A 19,200-nucleotide genomic window follows, 5' to 3' on the forward strand; every position below is an offset into this window, starting at 1 on the left:
CTTTAGAAATTTAACGAGCGGGCAGGGGTGTCAGAGATGAAATCCAAGTCTTCAGTGGGAAAGGGAGCCTGGGACCCGGAGGTCCCAAACCGGCAGCCACAGAAATACCTGGTTTCAGTTGCACAGAGTTTAAAAGTTTTTTTCAAAAATCGTATTAGTCACCAGTGTTTAGAAATTGAGATTGCACGTGCATACACACACACACAGGAGTTCTGGGTTCATTGCTTCAATCTCATGTTAGTATTGTGCTTATAAAACTCAAATCAGTAAAAACCAATTTGACACTAACATAAAATTTTCTTACACCCACATTTACCTAACCTGACTGTTTAAGCATTAACGTTTGCAGACCCTGGACCAAAGCAAGGAATCGAGAACCCTGGCTCAGAAAAGCCCCTGGAGTTTACTTCATTTGCCCGCCTCGCTCCCCAAATGAGGCGTTATCACCCCCATATTACAGATGAAGGAAGAGAGGCTCGGTGATGGGAGGGATGCGCCACAGGCACACAGCAAAGCCAGGAACGCAGAGCCAGGAGGAGCCCCCAGGCGTCCTCTCCCCCGGGTCCCAAGAGCGGGGACGCTGGGCACTCCCCGCCAGAGAGAGGACAGGAGGGACTGACAGGTAACCAGCAGGAGCGTCCCAGCCCGAAGACCCCGACTGAACTGGTATGAGGGACTCGACTGAAGGAGGGCGAGAGCCTGCGTCGGCGACTCCCTAGAGAGAGGCTGCCCAGGCACGGCCAGGGGAGGATGCTGAGACCCGCCGTGACCCTCGCCCGCATCGCCGAGCTCGCCCCTTCCCGCCAGCCCTCCAAAGCAACACCGCAGCAGCCCGCTGCTCCCTCACCGGTGCGGCTCACTTACCGCCGCCCAACTTCCGGCAACCGTAGCGTCGTCCGCGGCGCGCCCCGATGACGCAACGCGGTCCCGCCCCCGCCTGCCGGGCGGGAGGAGGGACGGTGCGCACGCGCACACGGAGCCTCGGGCCGGCCTGGTAAAAGAGCCCCTAGCACCAGGCAGAGTGGGAGGAACTAGTCGTGGGGAGGGCGGGGCATCGGGAGCTGGGCACGGCCCCCTGGCGAGACCCGAGATAGAGACTGTCTGTCCCTGATCAGATGTGGGAATGTGTATATGCCCGTCAGGCTTTTCAGAAAGTGCTCCACGTTCTTTCTTTTTAGAGGATGACAGGAATTATCATCATTTCCATTTTCCAGGAGCGGCAGAATCAAATTTATCACAAGACGGCTAGAAGGCCGGTATGGACAGACAGGAGATGAGAATTTTAATACGTAAAGGTCGTTGAATGTCGACAGTGACCAACTTGCTCTTCCTAAACCAGGCATTGTTCCAATACCTCCCTGCTGTCAATGAGATAAAGTTATTCATTCTAAATTATTTATTGAGCATATACTCTGTACCAAGCATTGAGAGGTGTTGAAGATACAATAGTGAGTATAAACTTAACCTGACATATAAGGCCATTCACAAAATGACTGACGTACCTCTTATGATATTAATATTACTTATGATAACAAGAGTAATGACTACTATTTATTATCTACCATGTTTTCAGGGTTTCACATCTCTAATTGCCACAAAAATCCTGCGAGGTAGACATTATACTATCCCCATTTTATATATGAAAGAATGGAGGCTAGGAAAGGTTAAGAGGCTTGTTGAAAGTTAAAGAGCTTTGGGGCCAGGATCCTAATTGAAGCCTGTTTGACTTAGTAAGGAGATACTTTATTCTAAAGGATTCTTGGGGGGATGGGGGGTACTATTGCGATAGTGGATGGAATATTGCAATAGGGAGACCACTCTGACCAAAAGATCTGCAAGTGTCTTGAGGGTTAAGCAAAAAGAGTTTTTCTTCTGTAGGGAAGAGAGAAGGAGGCTAGAAAGAACTGGGTGTGTGGGAAAGTGAGAAGAAAGGGTGGCTTGATTGGACAGCAGTAAATCAGAGGATGTTTTACCTTGAAGCCAGCGTGTTCTCAGGAGGGGTTGTATGCGGGCTCCAGCCTGCCCGTGGGTAAAAATCAAGGAGACTGGGGGACTGAGAGAAGCTTAACTAAAGTTGGTTAACAGGCATTTTGTTCCCATTGATCAGTAGAGACAAGTCGTTCAGCTAATCATTTATAAGGCAAAGAATAGGAATTTAGGACTGTGTCTGGCCTTGCCTCAGGTGAACAAGGGAGGCATTCATGAGTTTGATCTAAGTCACACGGAAGTGATGTTTCCTTGCAGTAAACCATTTCTGAAGCACAGAAGGGGGGTGTGGAGGGGGGATTTCTTAACCACTGTTGTTTTTCAAGAGCACGGGGCTCAGGTAAAATTCAACATTGTCAACTCTTCCCACTCTATCAGGCTTCTCTCTTGCCACTGCTCCCTCAGACTGCATGCTTGGATCACACTAAGTTAACTCCGGTGTTTGGGTTTTTTTTTCCTTTTTCTCCCAAAGCCCTCCAGCACGTAGTTGTGTATTTTTTATTTGTGGGTCCTTCTAGTTGTGGCATGTGGGACGCCACCTCAGCATGACTTGGTGAGCAGTGCCATGTCCGCGCCCAGGATCCGAACTGGTGAAACCCTGGGCCGCCAAAGTGGAGCACGTGAACTTAACCACTTGGCCACTGGGCCAGCCCCAACTCTGGTGTTTTAAGCACTCTCTGCTCTTTTCTCTCTCCATCCCGGCAATACCCTCACACTTCCTCCGCTTATGTAACCCTTTCCCCATCTTCAAAATCCAGTTGAAATGTAAGTGAATATTAGACAAAATATTGATGGAAAAAAGAGTGCATATGATTCCACTTATGGAAAGATCTAGAATCAGCAAAACTAAATCATAGTGAGGTATATGGGGAGGCATAAAGGGAGGCATGGTCTGCAAAGGGGCATGAGGAACTTTCTGGCATGATGGAAATGTTCTATATCTTGATTGAGATGGGGATGACATGGGTGTACACATTTGTCAAAACTCATCGAACTCTACATTTAAAATAGGTGCATTTTACTGTATGTATTTAATGTAATAAATTTGATTTTTAAAAAACCCAGTAGGGATGTTACCCCCTATGTGAAGGCATGCCTGACACCCACCCACCTCTAGGCTTCACTCTATTAAAGTTTGATGAGGCTAGGTTGACGTTAGTTCTTTTTCTCTTTTTTTGTGAGGAAGATTGGCCCTAAGCTAACATCTGTTGCCAATCTTCCTCTTTTTGCTTGAAGAAGATTGTCACTGAGCTAACATTTGTGCCGATATTACTCTACTTTATGTGGGATGCTGCCACAGCATGGCTTGATGAGCGGTGGTAGGTCTGCACCTGGGATCCGAACCTGCAAACCCTGGGCCACCGAAGTGGAGCACGTAAACTTAACTGCTATGCCACTGGGCCAGCCCCTGAAGTTAGTTCTTTTTAACCTTGTTTCCCCTGCTGGACTTCGAGATCCTTATAATTAATACCTTTTGGAGTTTCTGCCAAGCTCACGATGATTCTCCCTTCTCTGGGAACTGCTGGTCCTCCAAGATGTGCCACCTGGCCCCCCACCTCCCTTCAGAGTTGACTGCCGCAGAAGTGGACACAGGATGATTCTTCACCCTGAGCTTTGGACTTTTCAACTGATGCTCATAAAAAATAGGAACCGGAATAATTCATGTTGGTCAATGGCAGTATCCTAGAGGGAACTTGCTCGAATTATGACTGCTGAGCTTCCTGTGGCTGACTTGGCTCAAGCTCTTCCCGAGGCAAGGTCATCCAAAATGTTACTGGATTCCACAAAACACCCCAGTAGCCATTCACCAAGCTGGTTTCCGTCACTTGCAACCCTGAAGTAGCCCCATAGAGTTGAAACCATATCATGTTGTTCCCCATTGTCTCCTAATGCCTGGCCCAAGAAGTGTTCAACAATATCTGTTAAATTAAGAGATGAGGTCTCGGCATCCCAAATAGATGGTCACTCAAGTCACAAATGTGGCCTCCTTGTTAGCAGGAAATTAGGGAGGCTCGGAGCAGAAGACCTGCCCCTGCTGCCCAGGACGGGGGAGACAGGACACTGAGGCACTAAGATGCTGTAAGACCAGGAGCCACAGGCAGAGAATGTTCTCAGAGGCAGCATGACAAGGAGGCCCTTGACACTTACTCAAGACCACAACGATTCAAGTCAATCCACTTGCATCCCTTGACTTGCAGCTCAGTTGAGAGCACACACTCCCCACAATGGGAACTATATGCCACGTCCGTCCCCTAGGCTTTGAAAGGCCAAGAAATTGTGGAATGACATGTTGGCAAATTAGATCCTAACAGAATTGTTTCTTTATAGCACTGAGAATGTGTTGCAGCCAGGGGAGCCCCAGCACTTTCTCCACCCCGTGTTAAGACTATTAAATCTACCTCCTGAAGGGCTCATCTTCAAAAGAGACACCAACAATTTTCTGCAAGCCAAGCAGGCAAGTGACCAATTCATCAAATGGCCAATCTGCAGACTCGCAGATTTTCTGAATGAACACTTCGCTAATGTCACCAGCTTCTAAGGTTGACAGCAATTTCTATTGGATGGAATGGCTTCATGAGCTTTTAAAGATTTATGTGATGTGGTAGTTGACTGGTTTTCATGTTGTCTTCAAAGAAGCAGTTGAAGGAATTTTCTATTTATCAAAAGCTAAGGATGGTTTATTCTCCCTTTGAATATATTTAACTTATGAATATATTAATGAAGAATATGTTCTTGAATGTAGATTTTTCTTGTGTGTGACTATTATGCCACTCCGTCTATATCTTTCTGTCCCTGATTCTCCACTTCTCTTTTTCTATCTCCTTTCTCATTCCTCAGTTTCTCCTTATGTCTCCCCATCAGTGTCTCCCTTTTTCTCCCACTAAATGTCTCCATCTCTCTGCCCCTTAGTCTCTCGCCATCCCTGTCCTTCTGCACAACCCTTTTTCCCTCTCCCCCTTCTGTCCTTTGGTGCCCCCATCTCTTCCTGTTAGTCCATCCTCTCTGGCTCTGGCTCCCCCTACCTCCACTAGTTTCCTCTTCTTTCTACCCCTTATTCTTCCTTCTCCGATCCTCAGTCTCCCCACCTCTATTTCTCCCCTCTCTACAACTCAGTCTCTCCCCGAAGTAGCAGTGAGCCGGGGCCAAAGACAAATTGACCTTCTTCAATATGTGGCTTTGAAGAAAAATGAAAATCAGTTACTATAACTTCACAACAGTTGTAGAAAACTGTTCTTAAGTGCCTCATCCAAAGGCATCATTGTAAACCTTGTAAATAGTTAAAAAGACCCCAATGTTTGGTAAATTTGGCAAATTGATCATTCGAGGAATTAGCTTAAAGCTGATTAGCTTTAAGCCCATAAAAAGAAACCTGAAGGAGCTTCTGAGTCTGCAAGATCTTATCTACAATCAAGGTTTCTATGACAGCCTTCTCCTAGAAGGTATTTATTTTAATATTTAGGGCAGCGAGACCAATTTCAACTGGATTCTGTGCAAGCCCTCAGCCACTGATTCTTTCCTGAATGGGCCGAGGCTGAGTTATTTCTGTACCATGGTCTACTGCCTTTTATAAATTCAAGAATTAATTCAATCACTCAGACAGGAGTAGAGAAGAGCAGATAGATACCATGGAAAAGAAGCATACTCCAGAATCAGATCTTGGAGCTGGTCCTTAACCTCTATGTGCTTCCATTTGTCTATTTGTAAAAACACAGAAACCTCCCTCATGAGGTTGTTGTAGAGGTTAAATTAGATAATGGTGGTAAAGCACGAACATTGGCACATATGATCACTATGGTATATGCTCACTATGTTTGAAAACTACATCTGAGTCCTGCTGTGTACCAGACACTCTGCAAACACTGTCAACGCTGTCTACGGTAATCCATGGACCTTGTTCTTTATGCTCTGACAATTTATACTGACAGTTTCTTGTTCTTGTCAGGCAAGACAAGGTCTTGCCTTGAGGTCTCTCTGACCAAAGTTAGAGCTCATAACCACTTCTCTTCACTAGTTGCTCCAATTGTCCATCAACATAAATAATGGGCACTTAGCCATTTTTCTGTGTGGGGTGGTCTTTTTAAGTGTTCTTCGATTCTGAGGGATCCCAGGAAGCAACACTCTCACTGGTCTTCTGGGAAATGCTTTCTGACCAGGAAACAGACAAGCTGATGCTTCTAAAACCAGGAGAAATGTCTCTTTAGCTCTCCCAATTTTGAGCAAGAAGAACTTTGGGGATGCAAAGCAGAGTGAGAGCGAAGCTTGTTATAAAAAGTAAGTCTTTGTCTGAGGATATTTACAAATGTGACCAGAAACCAAAAAGAAACCCTGTTTCAAATCTTGTAACATGACATTTGACAGTACATTACAAATAACAGTATATTTCAATACATCTTCTCAGTCCAAGAGACTCAGAAAGGTAGAATTAAATAAATCAAACTCATAACAGTATAGTTTCAAAGACCATATTTTAGGTTGGTAAAAATCTCTCATTTGAAGAGATCATGCAAACAGGAACACAAGACACAAAATACCAGCTTGTATAGGCACTCCCATTTGCTACATATATTACAGTTTAGCATCATTTTAAAATATAAATCACAATCAGATTGCAACACAAACACCAAGTAAAATGGTATGTTCCCATGCCTTTGCTAGTTTTTACATAAGAGGTGTGACTATAAAAGAACACGACTTTTCAACAAACACAGCAGAACTCACAGATAAAAATGCACACCGTCCCTTTCAAAGTATCACCTTCTGAGGCCACAGACATGTTCTATGTCAGCTGTTGCTGCTCTCAACATATTGTTTTGAGAAAATGTCACCACTCTTGGCAATGTTGTGTGTTTGTGTGTGTGTGTGTGTACTTAACAGGAAAACTTTTGCCTTTTGGAGAAAATGTGTCACAATGATCTGGAACCCCACAGGGTTTTCACTGTAGCTTCCTCACATAACTAGCTATTTGATCTTGGGCACTTTATTTCACCTTTCTGTGCCTCAATTTGCTCCTTTAGCAATACCACCCTCCTCTTGTGGGGTGTCATGGGGCTTAAGTGACATAAACCTGGCACAGCCCTCAGGAAATATAGCTTTCTCCTCCCCTTTTTCTTTTTTTGTTTTTAATGTGCAACCATTAAGAACATTCCTTTTCTGTTTCTTTTGAGAGCAGTTTTTATCGTTATTTTTTTAATAGCCAAAAGGAATTTGGAGTTGAAAACAATGGATGTACAAGCTGCATAATTTCCTATCAACTCTAAGACATGCGTGAGTGAGAAGTAATAAGGCAGAATTTCCAGGGTGTTCCAGACACTGGTTCTGGAGAAAGCTATAAAAGAGGCTCGGAAGAGAGATGTTCTGAGAAGTGGCAGTCACAGTGGAACAGCTGTCATGCCTCTCAAGGTGACCCATGAGACAGGCCAGCATCTATCTGCATGTGCAAGGTCTCTGCACAGTCATACAGCGCCATTCCAGGAAGGCTCCAGAGTTCCATCTAATTTTCCAGTGGAACTCTACCCACATGTCCCTTTGGTTGCCAATTAATTCAAGCCTGAAAGCTTGAATTACAATGAGAGTCTGAGGCTCCCACACTTCCTGCAGAGCAGGAAAAATTATCCAGATTTGATTCTCTTGGAAATATTCAACTTTCTACTCAGAGTACAATCTCTCCACTGACCACCGCCATATGCTGTTCTTCCAATGGTGCCTGAGAACTTTCCAAATTACCCAGCCCTTAAGACTATTCTTTTGACTCCAGAAAGCCCAGGTACCTGGCAGCTCACAGGCCTTCATCCTCCATTTCCTTCAGGGACATCCTAAATGTCACTTTGTTGCATCCCCTTCTAGTCTCCCTTAGGAGCGAATGTGCAGGATTTTCTTGAACGTCTTCTTGAAGTTCTCATTGCACAAAGGGTAAATGAGGGGATTCAGTGTGGAGTTAATGTAGCCCAGCCAGATGGTGAACATGTGTACATGCTCATTGCAACAGCTCTTACAGAAGGCAATAACCATGAAGAAGATGAAGTAAGGAATCCAGCAAAGGATGAAGGCTGCCATGATAAACCCCAATTGTTTGGCAGCCTTCCGTTCTCGGTTCATGTGCAACCCAGACACGCACTGTCTCGAATGTGAGCGGAGCCTCTTCCAAGTGAACCTGATGTAATCCAGGCCTGTGTTAGACCCACCTCTCGGTTTGCCTTTCCCAGATGCTGGCTCTGGGGGGGTGTCTAAGTCTGTCTGGGAGAAGGATGGGCTGTCACCCAGGATCTGATCCTCTGGCATCTCGTTGGCCTCACGCATGTTCAGGCCCTGCTCACCCATCTCAAGCTGGCTCTGGCTCTGGTTGATGGCTACGTAGCCCCTGTCATTCCCCTCTGTCTCAGTGTGCATCTGCACAGTGTTAAGTGGGAAGCAGTGGAGGTTGTCTACTTCTCCAACCTCCTCTTGGCTGAAAACAGCTGGGGACTTCATCTCCTTTGGGTCTTCAGATGGTAGCTTCAAGACAGATCCACCACCAGCATCTTTTGGCTTCCTTTTCAGAACCTCCCAGGGAGACTCCTCTGATTTCTTAGCATCCACCTTGGGATTCTCTGGCTTCAGCTTAACGTCAGAGAAGGAAGGGAGGGATCCGTTGATGAGATCTCGGTGCTGACAGTGCTGCCGTACAGCCTTGTAGATCTTGGTGTAGAACCATAGCATGAGCAAGGTGGGCAGGTAGAAGTTGATGATGGCGGTCATGATCTTGAACCAGGTGACATCATAGAAGTCTGTCTCACACTTGTCCTCCTGGCGATTCCAGGTCTGTGACACGAAGTGATGCCAGCCCCAAATGGGAATAACCCACAGGAAGGACAGAAACCAGGCCCCCAAGATGGTGGCTGATGCTCGGGTCTTGGTACGATACCTCAAGTATCTGAGGGGCTGCTGGACCGAGCGATAGCGATCAATGCACAAGATGAAGACACTGAAAATGGATGCTGTGCTGGCCACGTAGTCCATGGAAAGCCAAAAGAGGCAGAGAGGCCGGCCCAGGGGCCACTTGGACGTGAAGAGGTAGAGGATGTTCATGGGCATGACAACAGCTCCCACAATCAGGTCTGCCACCGAGAGGCTGACGATGTACAGGTTCCCCACAGTGTGTAGCTTCCGCTCGCTCCGCACAGCATACAGGACCAGCAGGTTGAGCGCCACTGTGACCAAGGAGATGGTGCTCAGGACTACCACCAGGGGCATCAGTTGGGGACTGGCTATGGTGGTCTTGTTCCCCTCACACATCTTGTCTTCTAAGTCGGAGGAGGAATTGAGACAGGTCATTGGCACAAGAGCAGCCTACGGCTATGGCTCATTCCCTGGGAGGAAAGACACAAGGATTAAGGTCAGAGCCTTGGTGATCACTAGCGTCACTTAGAACTATCACACTGGGGGCTGGCCCTGTGACCAAGTGGTTAAGTTCGCATGCTCTGCTTTGGTGGCCCAGGGTATCCCTTGTTCGGATCCTGAGCGTGGACATTGCACCGCTCATCAGGCCATGCTGAGGCGGCATCCCACATGCCACAACTAGAAGGACCCACAGCTAAAAATATACAACTATGTACTGGGGGGCTTTGGGGAGAAGAATTAAAAAAACCAAAAAAGATTGGCAACGGTTGTTAGCTCAGGTGCCAATCTTTAAAAAAAGGCACCATCACATTGATCAAACTGGGGCTGTATCTGTCAGGGGCGGTAGACACTCCTGGTTTCCTACAGCCCGTGTTCCCTTCTTTCTTAGTCATTCATTCAATGGCTATTTATTGAATTCCTGGCATTGTTCTAGGAATGTGTTAGGAATAGAGCAGTGAACAAAACAGACAACATCTCTGCCACCATAGAGCTTACATTCTCGTGAGGGAAATGGGCAAAAACAAGGTAAAGTTTGTCTAAGCCCCATGTTGCATGTATTCTGGGAAGGTGGCTGCATCATGATTGCTCCAAGATGAACTTCGTGCTCTTGCTCTTCCCTGCCACTGGCTCGCCCAGGAGTGGGCAGGAGACACGACTGTGGCCAAGAAAGTAGATGGGGAAGTCTCATGGCCAAGGTGTGGTTCGGAAAGTTCTTTCTCTATAACAAATGAGCAAAAAAAGGAAAAGCATTGTTTCCCACTTGCCCCCTTCTTCCTGACAGGAAGTGATGCTTGGGGCTATGGCAGTCATCTTGGGGCCATCAGGGAAATGCCAAGAAAACCACTGAGACGCCAACCTTGAGCCAGCCCTGTTATCACTGAGCTGCTGAACCGACCTGGGAATCTTCTTCCTGCAGACTGGTTATTATGGGAAATAATTAAACATTTTCTTTGCTGAAGTCACTGTTGTGGGAGTTTTTTTCTCACAGCTGCAACCACCCCTAACTGACATGTGGGAGGTTACAAGGGTGCACAAAGCATGAAATAAATCTAGTATATCGCTTAGATGAATGTTTTTCAAATGGGAAGGGGGTTGTGTTATTTGAGAAAACATATTTATTTATTTTTTTTCCTGAGGAAGATTCTCCCTGAGCTAACATCTGTTGCAAATCTTCTTCCTTTTTTGCTTGAAGAAGATTAGCCCTAAGCTAACATCTGTGCCAGTCTTCCTCTACTTTCGATGTGGGTCACTGCCACAGCATGGCTGATGAGTGGTGTACGTCCATGCCCAGGATCCAAACTCGCAAACCCAGGCCACCAAAGTAGAGTGCGCTGATCTTAACCACTACGCTACAGGGCTTGCTTTTTATTGATTATTTCACTTTAATATTTAAAAAGAATTTTTTTCATTACATAAACTATGCAAAGTAATCTGTAACAAAACCTTCTTTGCTAGCGAGCTTATACTGAAAAGAGGCTGTATCCTGCTATTGGTGATCTCAGCTGGGATGGGAGGTAGAAGTAGGTATTAAAGCTTCCAGAAGGGGTTGTCAGATTTTGATAGTCATCAAAAAGTGGTATGAATTTAAAGAAAACTGAGAAACACTAACAGAGAGTGTAACTCTCTCTCATAATTTAGTAAGTGTATTTTTACATTAAGACAAAGCCAGATAAATTCTTAACTAGAAGGCCAAATTCATATGATTTTTTTGAGATAAAAATCAAGACCCCAAGGCACCTGGTCCTTGCAGAAGGAAGCCCTTGAGTTAGTTTGTTGAAAACGCACCACTTGGGTAGCACTGATTTTGCCCCAGCTCTGCCACTAATTTTCTGAGTGATCTTTCCACCTTGCGTTTTCTCTTGGGTCAAAGTTGAAAGATGGGGTAGGAGGTCTCTAAGGCTTTTCCAGGTCTCTTTTTTTTTGAGGAAGATTAGCCCTGAGCTAACTGCTGCCAATCCTCCTCTTTTTGCTGAGGAAGACTGGCCCTGAGCTAACATATATGCCCATCTTCCTCTATGTGGGATGGCTACCACAGCATGGCTTGCCAAGTCCGCACCCGGGATCTGAACCAGCGAACCCCGGGCCACCGAAGCAGAACATGCGAACTTAACCACTGCGCCACCGGGCTGGCCCCTAGATCTCTTTTTTTTAAAGTCTTGTTTTAGGTGTTTTTTTCCATGTTCTCCTCCAGCTTTGAACTGCCACAGTCAGAGCAGCCCTCTGACTTCTCCTCTGGTGACCCAGTCCTGCCTTCTGCTCCCGTCGCTCTCTGCTGTCAGCCTCAGGGGCCTGATCCACTCCCCACCATCCACCTCAGCCATCACCTCTGTGAGGACAACCCCCAAACCGACAGCTTCAGCCTGTCTCTTCCTCCAATCCTACATCCAATACCCCACAACTTGCAGTGTCACCTTCAGCCCTGAAAAGCCCAAACCCCCTGGAATTTCCGCAGTTACATCAAGAAGGAGGAAAGAAAGCTAAGGCAGTATCATCTCAGGGATTCTTATTTTTTATTGTTTTGGTTGGGAGGAAGCAGTTCCCTAAAACACACCCGTAGCTTGGCATTCTCAAGGCAGTGCCAGTCTCTCTCTCCTATAGAAGTGTCTCGTTTCTCTCTTTTCCCCACTGCCTTTGAGGAAATCTCTCTCTTTTCTCCTTTGTCTCTTTGCCTCATTGCTTACAGATGGGGATCAATAATTTTGTTTTCATTGTGAATATACTATTTATCATTCCACAATTACAGTTGACAGCAAATTATTTGTCTTTATATAAAAATCTATATATTTTTCCTTTGTGGTTAAAAAAGAAAAGCTGTTCTGATTGAATTGAGGCCACTGAACTGAAAATTAGTTTCCCATATTAAGTGTTTAGAGGTGAAATCTACTGATGTCTGCAACTTACTTTGAAATGAATCAAAAAATAAGTTGGATAGAAGAACGGATAAATGAATTGAGATACAGTAAAGCAAAAAGAGCAAAACATTAATTTACAACCTAGACGGTGGGCATATGGGTATTGACCGTACAATGCTTCCAACTTTCCTATTTCATTGATAGTTTCCGTAAGAAAATGTTGGTGAAAATTACTATAGCCTAAGTTTACCTTCCGTGCCTATCGCCGTAAGCTCGGTTCTTTATCACATTTTCTCCTTCATAGCTTGAACATGTTATTTTGTGTAAAGATAAAAGCAAAAGGTCCACAGAATATTTGTCAAATGAATGAGTGAGACACAAGTGAGGGTGTTCTGAAGAATCTCAGCTCAGAACTTACTCATTCAACTCATATTTACTGGTGAAACCTTCCTTTTCAGCTCAGTGATCTGTGTTGGGAGCAAGAAAATCCACTTTTGTCCTCAGAAGCCACAGGATTCAGAAGAAGCATCCTGGGAAAGGCACCAGCACCTGTGCTGCATGCACATGGCCCCTGGCACCTGCCTCCTGGAAGGAGGCCTGAGGGAGAGCTGTGACCCGGCCCTGAGCCCGCAAGAAGCAGGCCACATGGGGGAGGACGGCCAAGAGGCAGCAGTAGCCGCCACCAAAGCATCTCCTTCACGCCCCACTCAGGACCAGCAGCATAATTTGTGGGGCCCAGAGCAAAAGGAAAAAATGTTAAGTTATTACGAATTTCGAGATGGTGACAGCAGAACACTAAGCCAAGTGCAGGGCCCTCCTGAGCACAGAGCCCAGGTGGCTCAGGATGCCGGCCCTGGTCCCTCTGCGTCTCACCCAATCTCTCCGCAGGCCCTGCTCAGTGCGATGATAACTCATGTGAGGCCCTTTCTCCTCCCTCGGGATCTGCGTTTTGAAAAACAGATCCATGAATGGTTTTCCCTCTTTAAATGCCAAAGGAAAGTCAGGCGCACTGGCAGAGTGTGGGAGGTATCTGGGGACACGGATCCTCCCTTCACCTCACGTTATGCGGGAGGTCATGCCCCCCAGGCTACTCAGCCCCACGGGGCTCTCTAGGGTCAAGGCCAAGCCAACAGAGATGGTGCTGAGGAGACAGTGTGCTCTGGGGAGAATGGAAGCTAGCAGCCAGCGGACCTTGGGACAGGGCATCCCGGGAAGAAAGGCAGGTTCTTTACAGCACTGGGTCCCTAGAGAAGCGGGGACGCAGGAAGAGAGGTCTCACCAGGGCTCTTGCTTGCTGGGCTGGGTGGAGCTTGGGTAAACAGCCAGGACTCCAATTACCCCACCTGTAAAGTAGGGAAAATATTATTACCTCCCTCCCGGGCTGTGGGGAGGACCAGCTGAGACAGGGGTACAAAAGCTCTGCTAACCCTGGGGGACTTGGTAACAAGCAGAAGTGGACCCTTTTTCTTTAAGAGCCTCGTGTAGAGCAAGCCATCATTTTTGAATTAAGGCAATGGCTCCATTCCAAAACCATTAGCTGCAGCGGGACTTTTCCTAGAGAGACAATCATCTAATCCAGTCAGGTCCTGTGCCAGCAAATGAACAGACAAAGTCAGGTTCCTGCACATCCTAGGACGGTGACAGGAGCAGCCACAACAGGACTGAGCCGAGCCCTGGGCTCTTCCTCCATGGGAGGCCCTGCTCTCCAGAAGCGCTGTGTTCCTCCGAAACTTCTCGGAAGCCCCAAACGGCGTCAAGCGAACAAGCAATTACCAGTAATTTATATGGGAAAAATAGTTTAGCCTTCCCCCACCCAAAAAATAACTCATCACAATAAATGGAGATAAAGCCCAGATGCTCCCACGGCTCGGAGCTGGCGGCCTGATGCGGAGCCGCCCATGCGCGCGCCGGTTCCTACAACAGCTCACTGCAAGACTGATGCTGCACACTGTTTTCGCTTTTCCCGTAAAAATGAAAATCTTCTTCAGATTTCTTTTGGTTAGCGAAAACAGGTACTAACATAGGTCTTTCATAAAAGCGAAGTGGCATATAAAGAACTTTCAGATAGCGGGGGGAAAGCTGTATCCCTTATTAAATGCCCACCACAAGCCCACAGGGAGGTCTTCCAATGATCCCCCAGGTAGAAATGAAGAAGCAGTCAGCTCAGGCTCAGAAGGGGGAAGCAACTTACCCCAGGTCACACGGCTAGGAAGCAGATGGTGAAGCCAAGAATCAAACCTAGGTCTATCTAACTCAGAGTTTCTCAGCCTTTGTCCTATTGACGTTCTGAGCTGGATAATTCTTTGTTGCAAAGGGCTGTCCTGTACATTGTTGGATGTTTAGCAGCATCCCTGGCCTCTACTCACTGGATGCCAGTACCACCCTCCCCGCATTCCCAGGGACAACCAAAAATATCTCTATACATTGCCAGTGGGGTCAAGATGATCCTTAGTTGAGAACCACTGATCTAACTGAAGAATATGCACCTGAACTGCCAAAGAATGCAGCTTTCAGCTCAAGGTAAGGAAGAACTTTCTAAAAATAGATGTTATCTAACAATGCAATGAATTACCTGGAGAGATAGTAAGCTCCCTGTCATGGGAGGTACGCAACAAGAGGTGGCCTGGATCTGATTCCAAATTAGAAATACTCCTGCTTTCCCAATGACAATTATTTACCTAAGAAAAACTTGCAGACACTGGTTTTAGATAACAGACACCAATGGGCAGGGATCTCTGCTGACAGCCAGGGAGGGGAGGCAAGAGGAACTGGAGGGTTTGGAGAGATGCTATATACCAAATGCTGCTCTCAGTGGCCTCACCCTCTCCACTCTCCCTCCCATTTCAGCAACGCTGGTCCACAGGAGGCTTGGAGCTTATTTGGCTGGCAAAATAGAACAGCAGTTAAGAACCCGGGCTTTGTAAAGCAGTAAACTGTGCTCTAACCCTGTTTCTGCCTTATTAGCTGGGCGAGATCTCTCACCTCACCAAGTCTCAGTTTCACTCACCTTTGAAATGTGGACAAAGCATCTCATACAGTGCCTGACATACAGGAAGTGTTCAATTACCAGCAGCTATTATTTTCTTCCATTTCTTGGTGAGTGACGCCATGATCCCACAGCCAGCCCAGGCTGGATCAGAGCAATCATCCTTGACCTCTCCTTGTTTTCCACTGTGGCAGAAATTGCTAATTGTCTTCCAATATCAGTTCTCCTCTATTTTGCAACAGACTTCTGCTTTTTAGCTGAGTACACGGCTGCCTGGAATAGAGACTACATTTCCTAGGCTCCCTGGTAGCTGGTGACTATGTCATCATGTGACTAAGTTCCAATGAAAATGTAATTTGCAACTTCCAGAAAGCAGCCCTAAAGGGAGGATGTGTTCTTTTCTTTGGCCCTTCTTTCTTCTGGGTAGCTGGAATGTTGATAGGATGTATAGAGTTTAAGCAACAGTCTTGGCACCAAGAGGAAGCCACAAAATGAGGAAGGTAAAGCAGCAACCTGGCAGGAATTGAGGTCTCTGATGACCATGCAGCTGCCATACCAGCCAGGACTCTCCACCTCCGGGTTAGCTTAGGTTTTTTATCACACATAGCCAAACTGAATCCTAACTGATACACTGCCCCTGACTTCAAGGAGTTTGTCAATTAGAATGAGAAGAAAACAAAAGATAAACAAAGAGGATTAAAAAATTGAATTAAAAATTCTGTACAGCTGGGACGAGTGTGATGATTGAGGTAAGCTCAAAGCAGGTGGCAGGAGAGAGGAGGGAGGAACAGCCGCTCCCAGGGTAGAGTGCGGATGTCAGAAAGGACATCAGAGAAGCCTCGACGTGTGAGTTGGGCCTTGAAGGATGAGTAGAAGTTGACTGGGAGGAAGGGAGAGGAATTTAAGGATGAGTAAAAGAAAGAATAAAAGCACAGAGCTGCGTTCGAAGAATTGGGAGGGAATCACTGGAAGTAACTGGAGCGCAGAATGACAAGTCTGGAAAGGCACGTTGGGGCCAAGATGTAACACGGCTCGTTCACACCTCTATGCCTTGGCCTGCGCTGTTTCCTCTGCCCAGAGCACCCTTTTGTCTTGAAGCTCTTCGCTGCTCCTCCTTCTGTGTGCCCACAACACTTCTAACACTCCCCTTGCCATCACTTATCTTAGCATTCTTGTTTGGCTGATTCTCCCCAACTAACCAGGGAGCACCTCTAAGGCATGGCGTGTGTCCACAATTTCTGTTTCTGAAGTGCGACGCCCGTGACCACCTTGACGGCAGGGCCCACACCTTTACACTCGCTGCCATTCTCCTGTGCTGGGACCAGGCTGGCGCACGATAGATGCTTAACAGAAGTTTACTGGATGACCTCTGAAAAAATGAGACACACATGGATAAAGAACAGCAGAACACACAGCAAGAGGGACCTAAATGCAGAAGGTGTGGGCATATTTTTCAAAAAGATGTTTAAACCAACAGAAATTTGAGAAAAGACTTATTCTATTGATGAATATTGATACATTTCAGCTAACTTTTCTACTTTTTCCTGGAAACTTTATTGTTAGACATTTCTTTCATGGTAATCCAAAACATGAATAAAGATTTACATACAAAGATGCTTACTGCAACATTTATATACAATAGGAAATAAAAGGAAATAGTCTAACATTTGGGAACTAAATGTTTTATGGGATAGCTACAGAAGAGAATATCATGCAGTCATCGATAATCACATTTATGGAGTGCCAGTAATGATATGAGAAAATGTTTATCAGGAAATTAAATTTACAACAGACATTGTTTGTACAGGATGATGTCAATTCTGTTAACAGGCTTAGAGCGAGAGTGAATTTCTATTATCTTATATTAACAGTGGTTTCCTCTGGGTAGTGGATGATGATCAAGAAAGATAAAGATTTATCTTTTGTATTTCCCAAAATTTCAACAATGAGAATGCCTTAGTTTTATAATAGGCAAAACAAGAACTAGCTGCACTCATTTTAAAAAACAAAATAAAACAGACTTATTCCATCAAAAAAATGTTTAAAAAAGAAATGTCTTCCACATTCTTGGCACACCTTTTATTTTCTACAGTAAAAAGTGAAAGTTTGGGATTTCTTTCTTGCTATATTCTGAACTGCCTCTCCCACCACTCCCCGTTCCAAACTGCTCCACCGTCTGCCTCATTTGTATTGGATGGTTATTCCCGTCAAGTAAGTCAGAACATTGATGTCTTTGCTCTAATTCTGAAGAAAGAGGCGCCATGCATAAGGGTGCCCCAAGGATTGTGTATTGTCATTGAGTCTGGCCAGGGCATAATTTCCATAAAACATCCAGGTTTATCAGTGCCATTGGCAGCGGTGCAGAGAGCAGATTGCAAATAGCAAAATCCCATTATGAGTGCAGTACTGTAGGAATGTGGCTGACTTAGAATCTAGGGCAGGGCTGGGTTAACAGTCAGCCTCTGGGTAGGGGACCTTGTGGGCAGACAGTGGCCCCGAAGCTTCTTCTGGGGGTGGAGGTACACATTCCAAAGTCTACAGAGTCAGAGAGGAAAAATTAATAAGAACAGGGGGCCGTGTGTAGAACAAGGTGTGATGGGGACTGGGGCAAGCTGACAAGTATATTCTCTGTCCAAAGAGGACAGCTGCCACTCAGATGCCACCAACTGCTGCAAGTCCAGATCTGCCTATTTTTTAAATGAACCACAAAAACTGGATTTTTACATGAAATCTTTTAGTTTTTAAATGTTGTTAATTATTCAACTGTTTCATTTGTTTTCTTGAACACTTGAACACAGGTCAAGCAGAACCAATTTTGGGGACATGACCTGTGAGCCCTGAGCTGCAAATGTCAAGCTAGTTCACAGGGGGATCCAGAGTACGGAAGATGAGGTAACGACCCCAGAGCGGACGACTTTTAGAGTATTTGCCCAGCTCACAACAAGCCTCTTTCTCTGAGACACAGCATCCACCTAGGGGTGGGCCCTGGCAGCCATAGTTAAACTGTGTAACGCCCACCCCGGGGCACCTGTGACTGGACCAGAGGTCGTCATCCGCCCCCAAATGGGCCCATCAGCCCAATTCTCTCTTCTGGAAAGCTGGAGCTGGGGTTGTGCTTTCAAGACAGTCTGTTGGTCTCCTGAACTGAAGTGATGGGAAGGTGGGGGCTGAAGAAGCCACCGAGGGGCAGCGTTGCTCATCTCCAGGCATGCCGAAGTGGAGGAAGGAAGAGGGGGAGGCAGCAGACAAATGTGATGATTTACACGCTGCAACAGCTGATGTCCATGTGCAAAAAAGATGGATTTAGACCTTTCTCTCACACCATACACAAAAATTAACTCACAGGTGACAATGGTACTGAATGTAAGAGCTAAACCTCTTAAAACTCTTAGAAGAAATCATACAAAAAAAGCTTTGTGACCTTGAGTTAGGCAAAGATTTCTTAGATATGACACCAAAGGCACAGCCAAGAAAGGAAAAAAATTGCTAAATTGGACTTCAAAATTAAAAACCTTTTGAGCTTCAAAAGGCACCACTGAGAAAGTGAAGAGCTATGGAATGGGAAAAATATCTCTATATGATATATCTGATACACCATATATCTAATGTATCCAGAATAGATGAAGAACGCTTCCAACTCAATAAGGAGAGGACAAAGAATCCAATTTAAAAATGAACAAAGAATTTGAATAGACATTTCACTAAAGAAGATACAGGAATGGCTCCTAAGCTCATGAAAAGATGCTCAACATCATTAGTCATCAGGGAAATGCAATCCAAATGACAAGGAGGTACCACTTCACACCCACTAGGATGAGCATAATTTAAAAAGAGAGATAATAATAAGTGTTGAAGAGGATGTGGAGAAATGAGAACCCTCATATACTGCTGGCGGGAATGCAAAATGGTGCAGCCATGGTGGAAAAGTCTGGCAGTTCCTCAAACAATTAAACATAGTTACCACATGACTCAGAGATTTCACATCTAGATATATAGTTC

General features: G+C 45.7%; 2 protein-coding genes across 22 annotated transcripts in view; both read right to left on the reverse strand.

The window, feature by feature from the left end:
- ATG7 (autophagy related 7) overlaps positions 1-19,200 on the reverse strand; it is a 350,453-nt gene that overhangs the window by 263,769 nt on the left and 67,484 nt on the right. For 3 of the 6 annotated variants that reach the window (XM_070237256.1, XM_023619957.2, XM_070237254.1), the window contains exon 1: positions 865-985. The exons of 2 other annotated variants lie outside the window; for them this stretch is intronic. The gene's annotated coding sequence lies outside the window, so the exon portion shown is untranslated. Of the gene's footprint in view, positions 1-864; positions 1,018-19,200 lie in introns of those variants that run through there. One more of the 6 variants, XM_070237250.1, reaches the window with a different exon arrangement.
- Positions 6,338-19,200, reverse strand: part of HRH1 (histamine receptor H1) — a 97,512-nt gene continuing 84,649 nt past the window's right edge. For 4 of the 16 annotated variants that reach the window (XM_070236867.1, XM_070236868.1, XM_023619755.2 and 1 more), the window contains 2 exons: positions 13,495-13,558; positions 6,338-9,332 (listed from right to left, as the gene is read on the reverse strand). In XM_070236867.1, coding sequence (XP_070092968.1) covers positions 7,837-9,297 — 1,461 coding nt within the window. In that variant the 5' untranslated portion in view covers positions 9,298-9,332; positions 13,495-13,558 and the 3' untranslated portion in view covers positions 6,338-7,836. 16 annotated transcript variants of the gene reach the window in all.

The sequence above is a fragment of the Equus caballus genome, chromosome 16 (genome assembly GCF_041296265.1).
Source record: "Equus caballus isolate H_3958 breed thoroughbred chromosome 16, TB-T2T, whole genome shotgun sequence".
NCBI classification, from domain to species: Eukaryota; Metazoa; Chordata; class Mammalia; order Perissodactyla; family Equidae; genus Equus; species Equus caballus.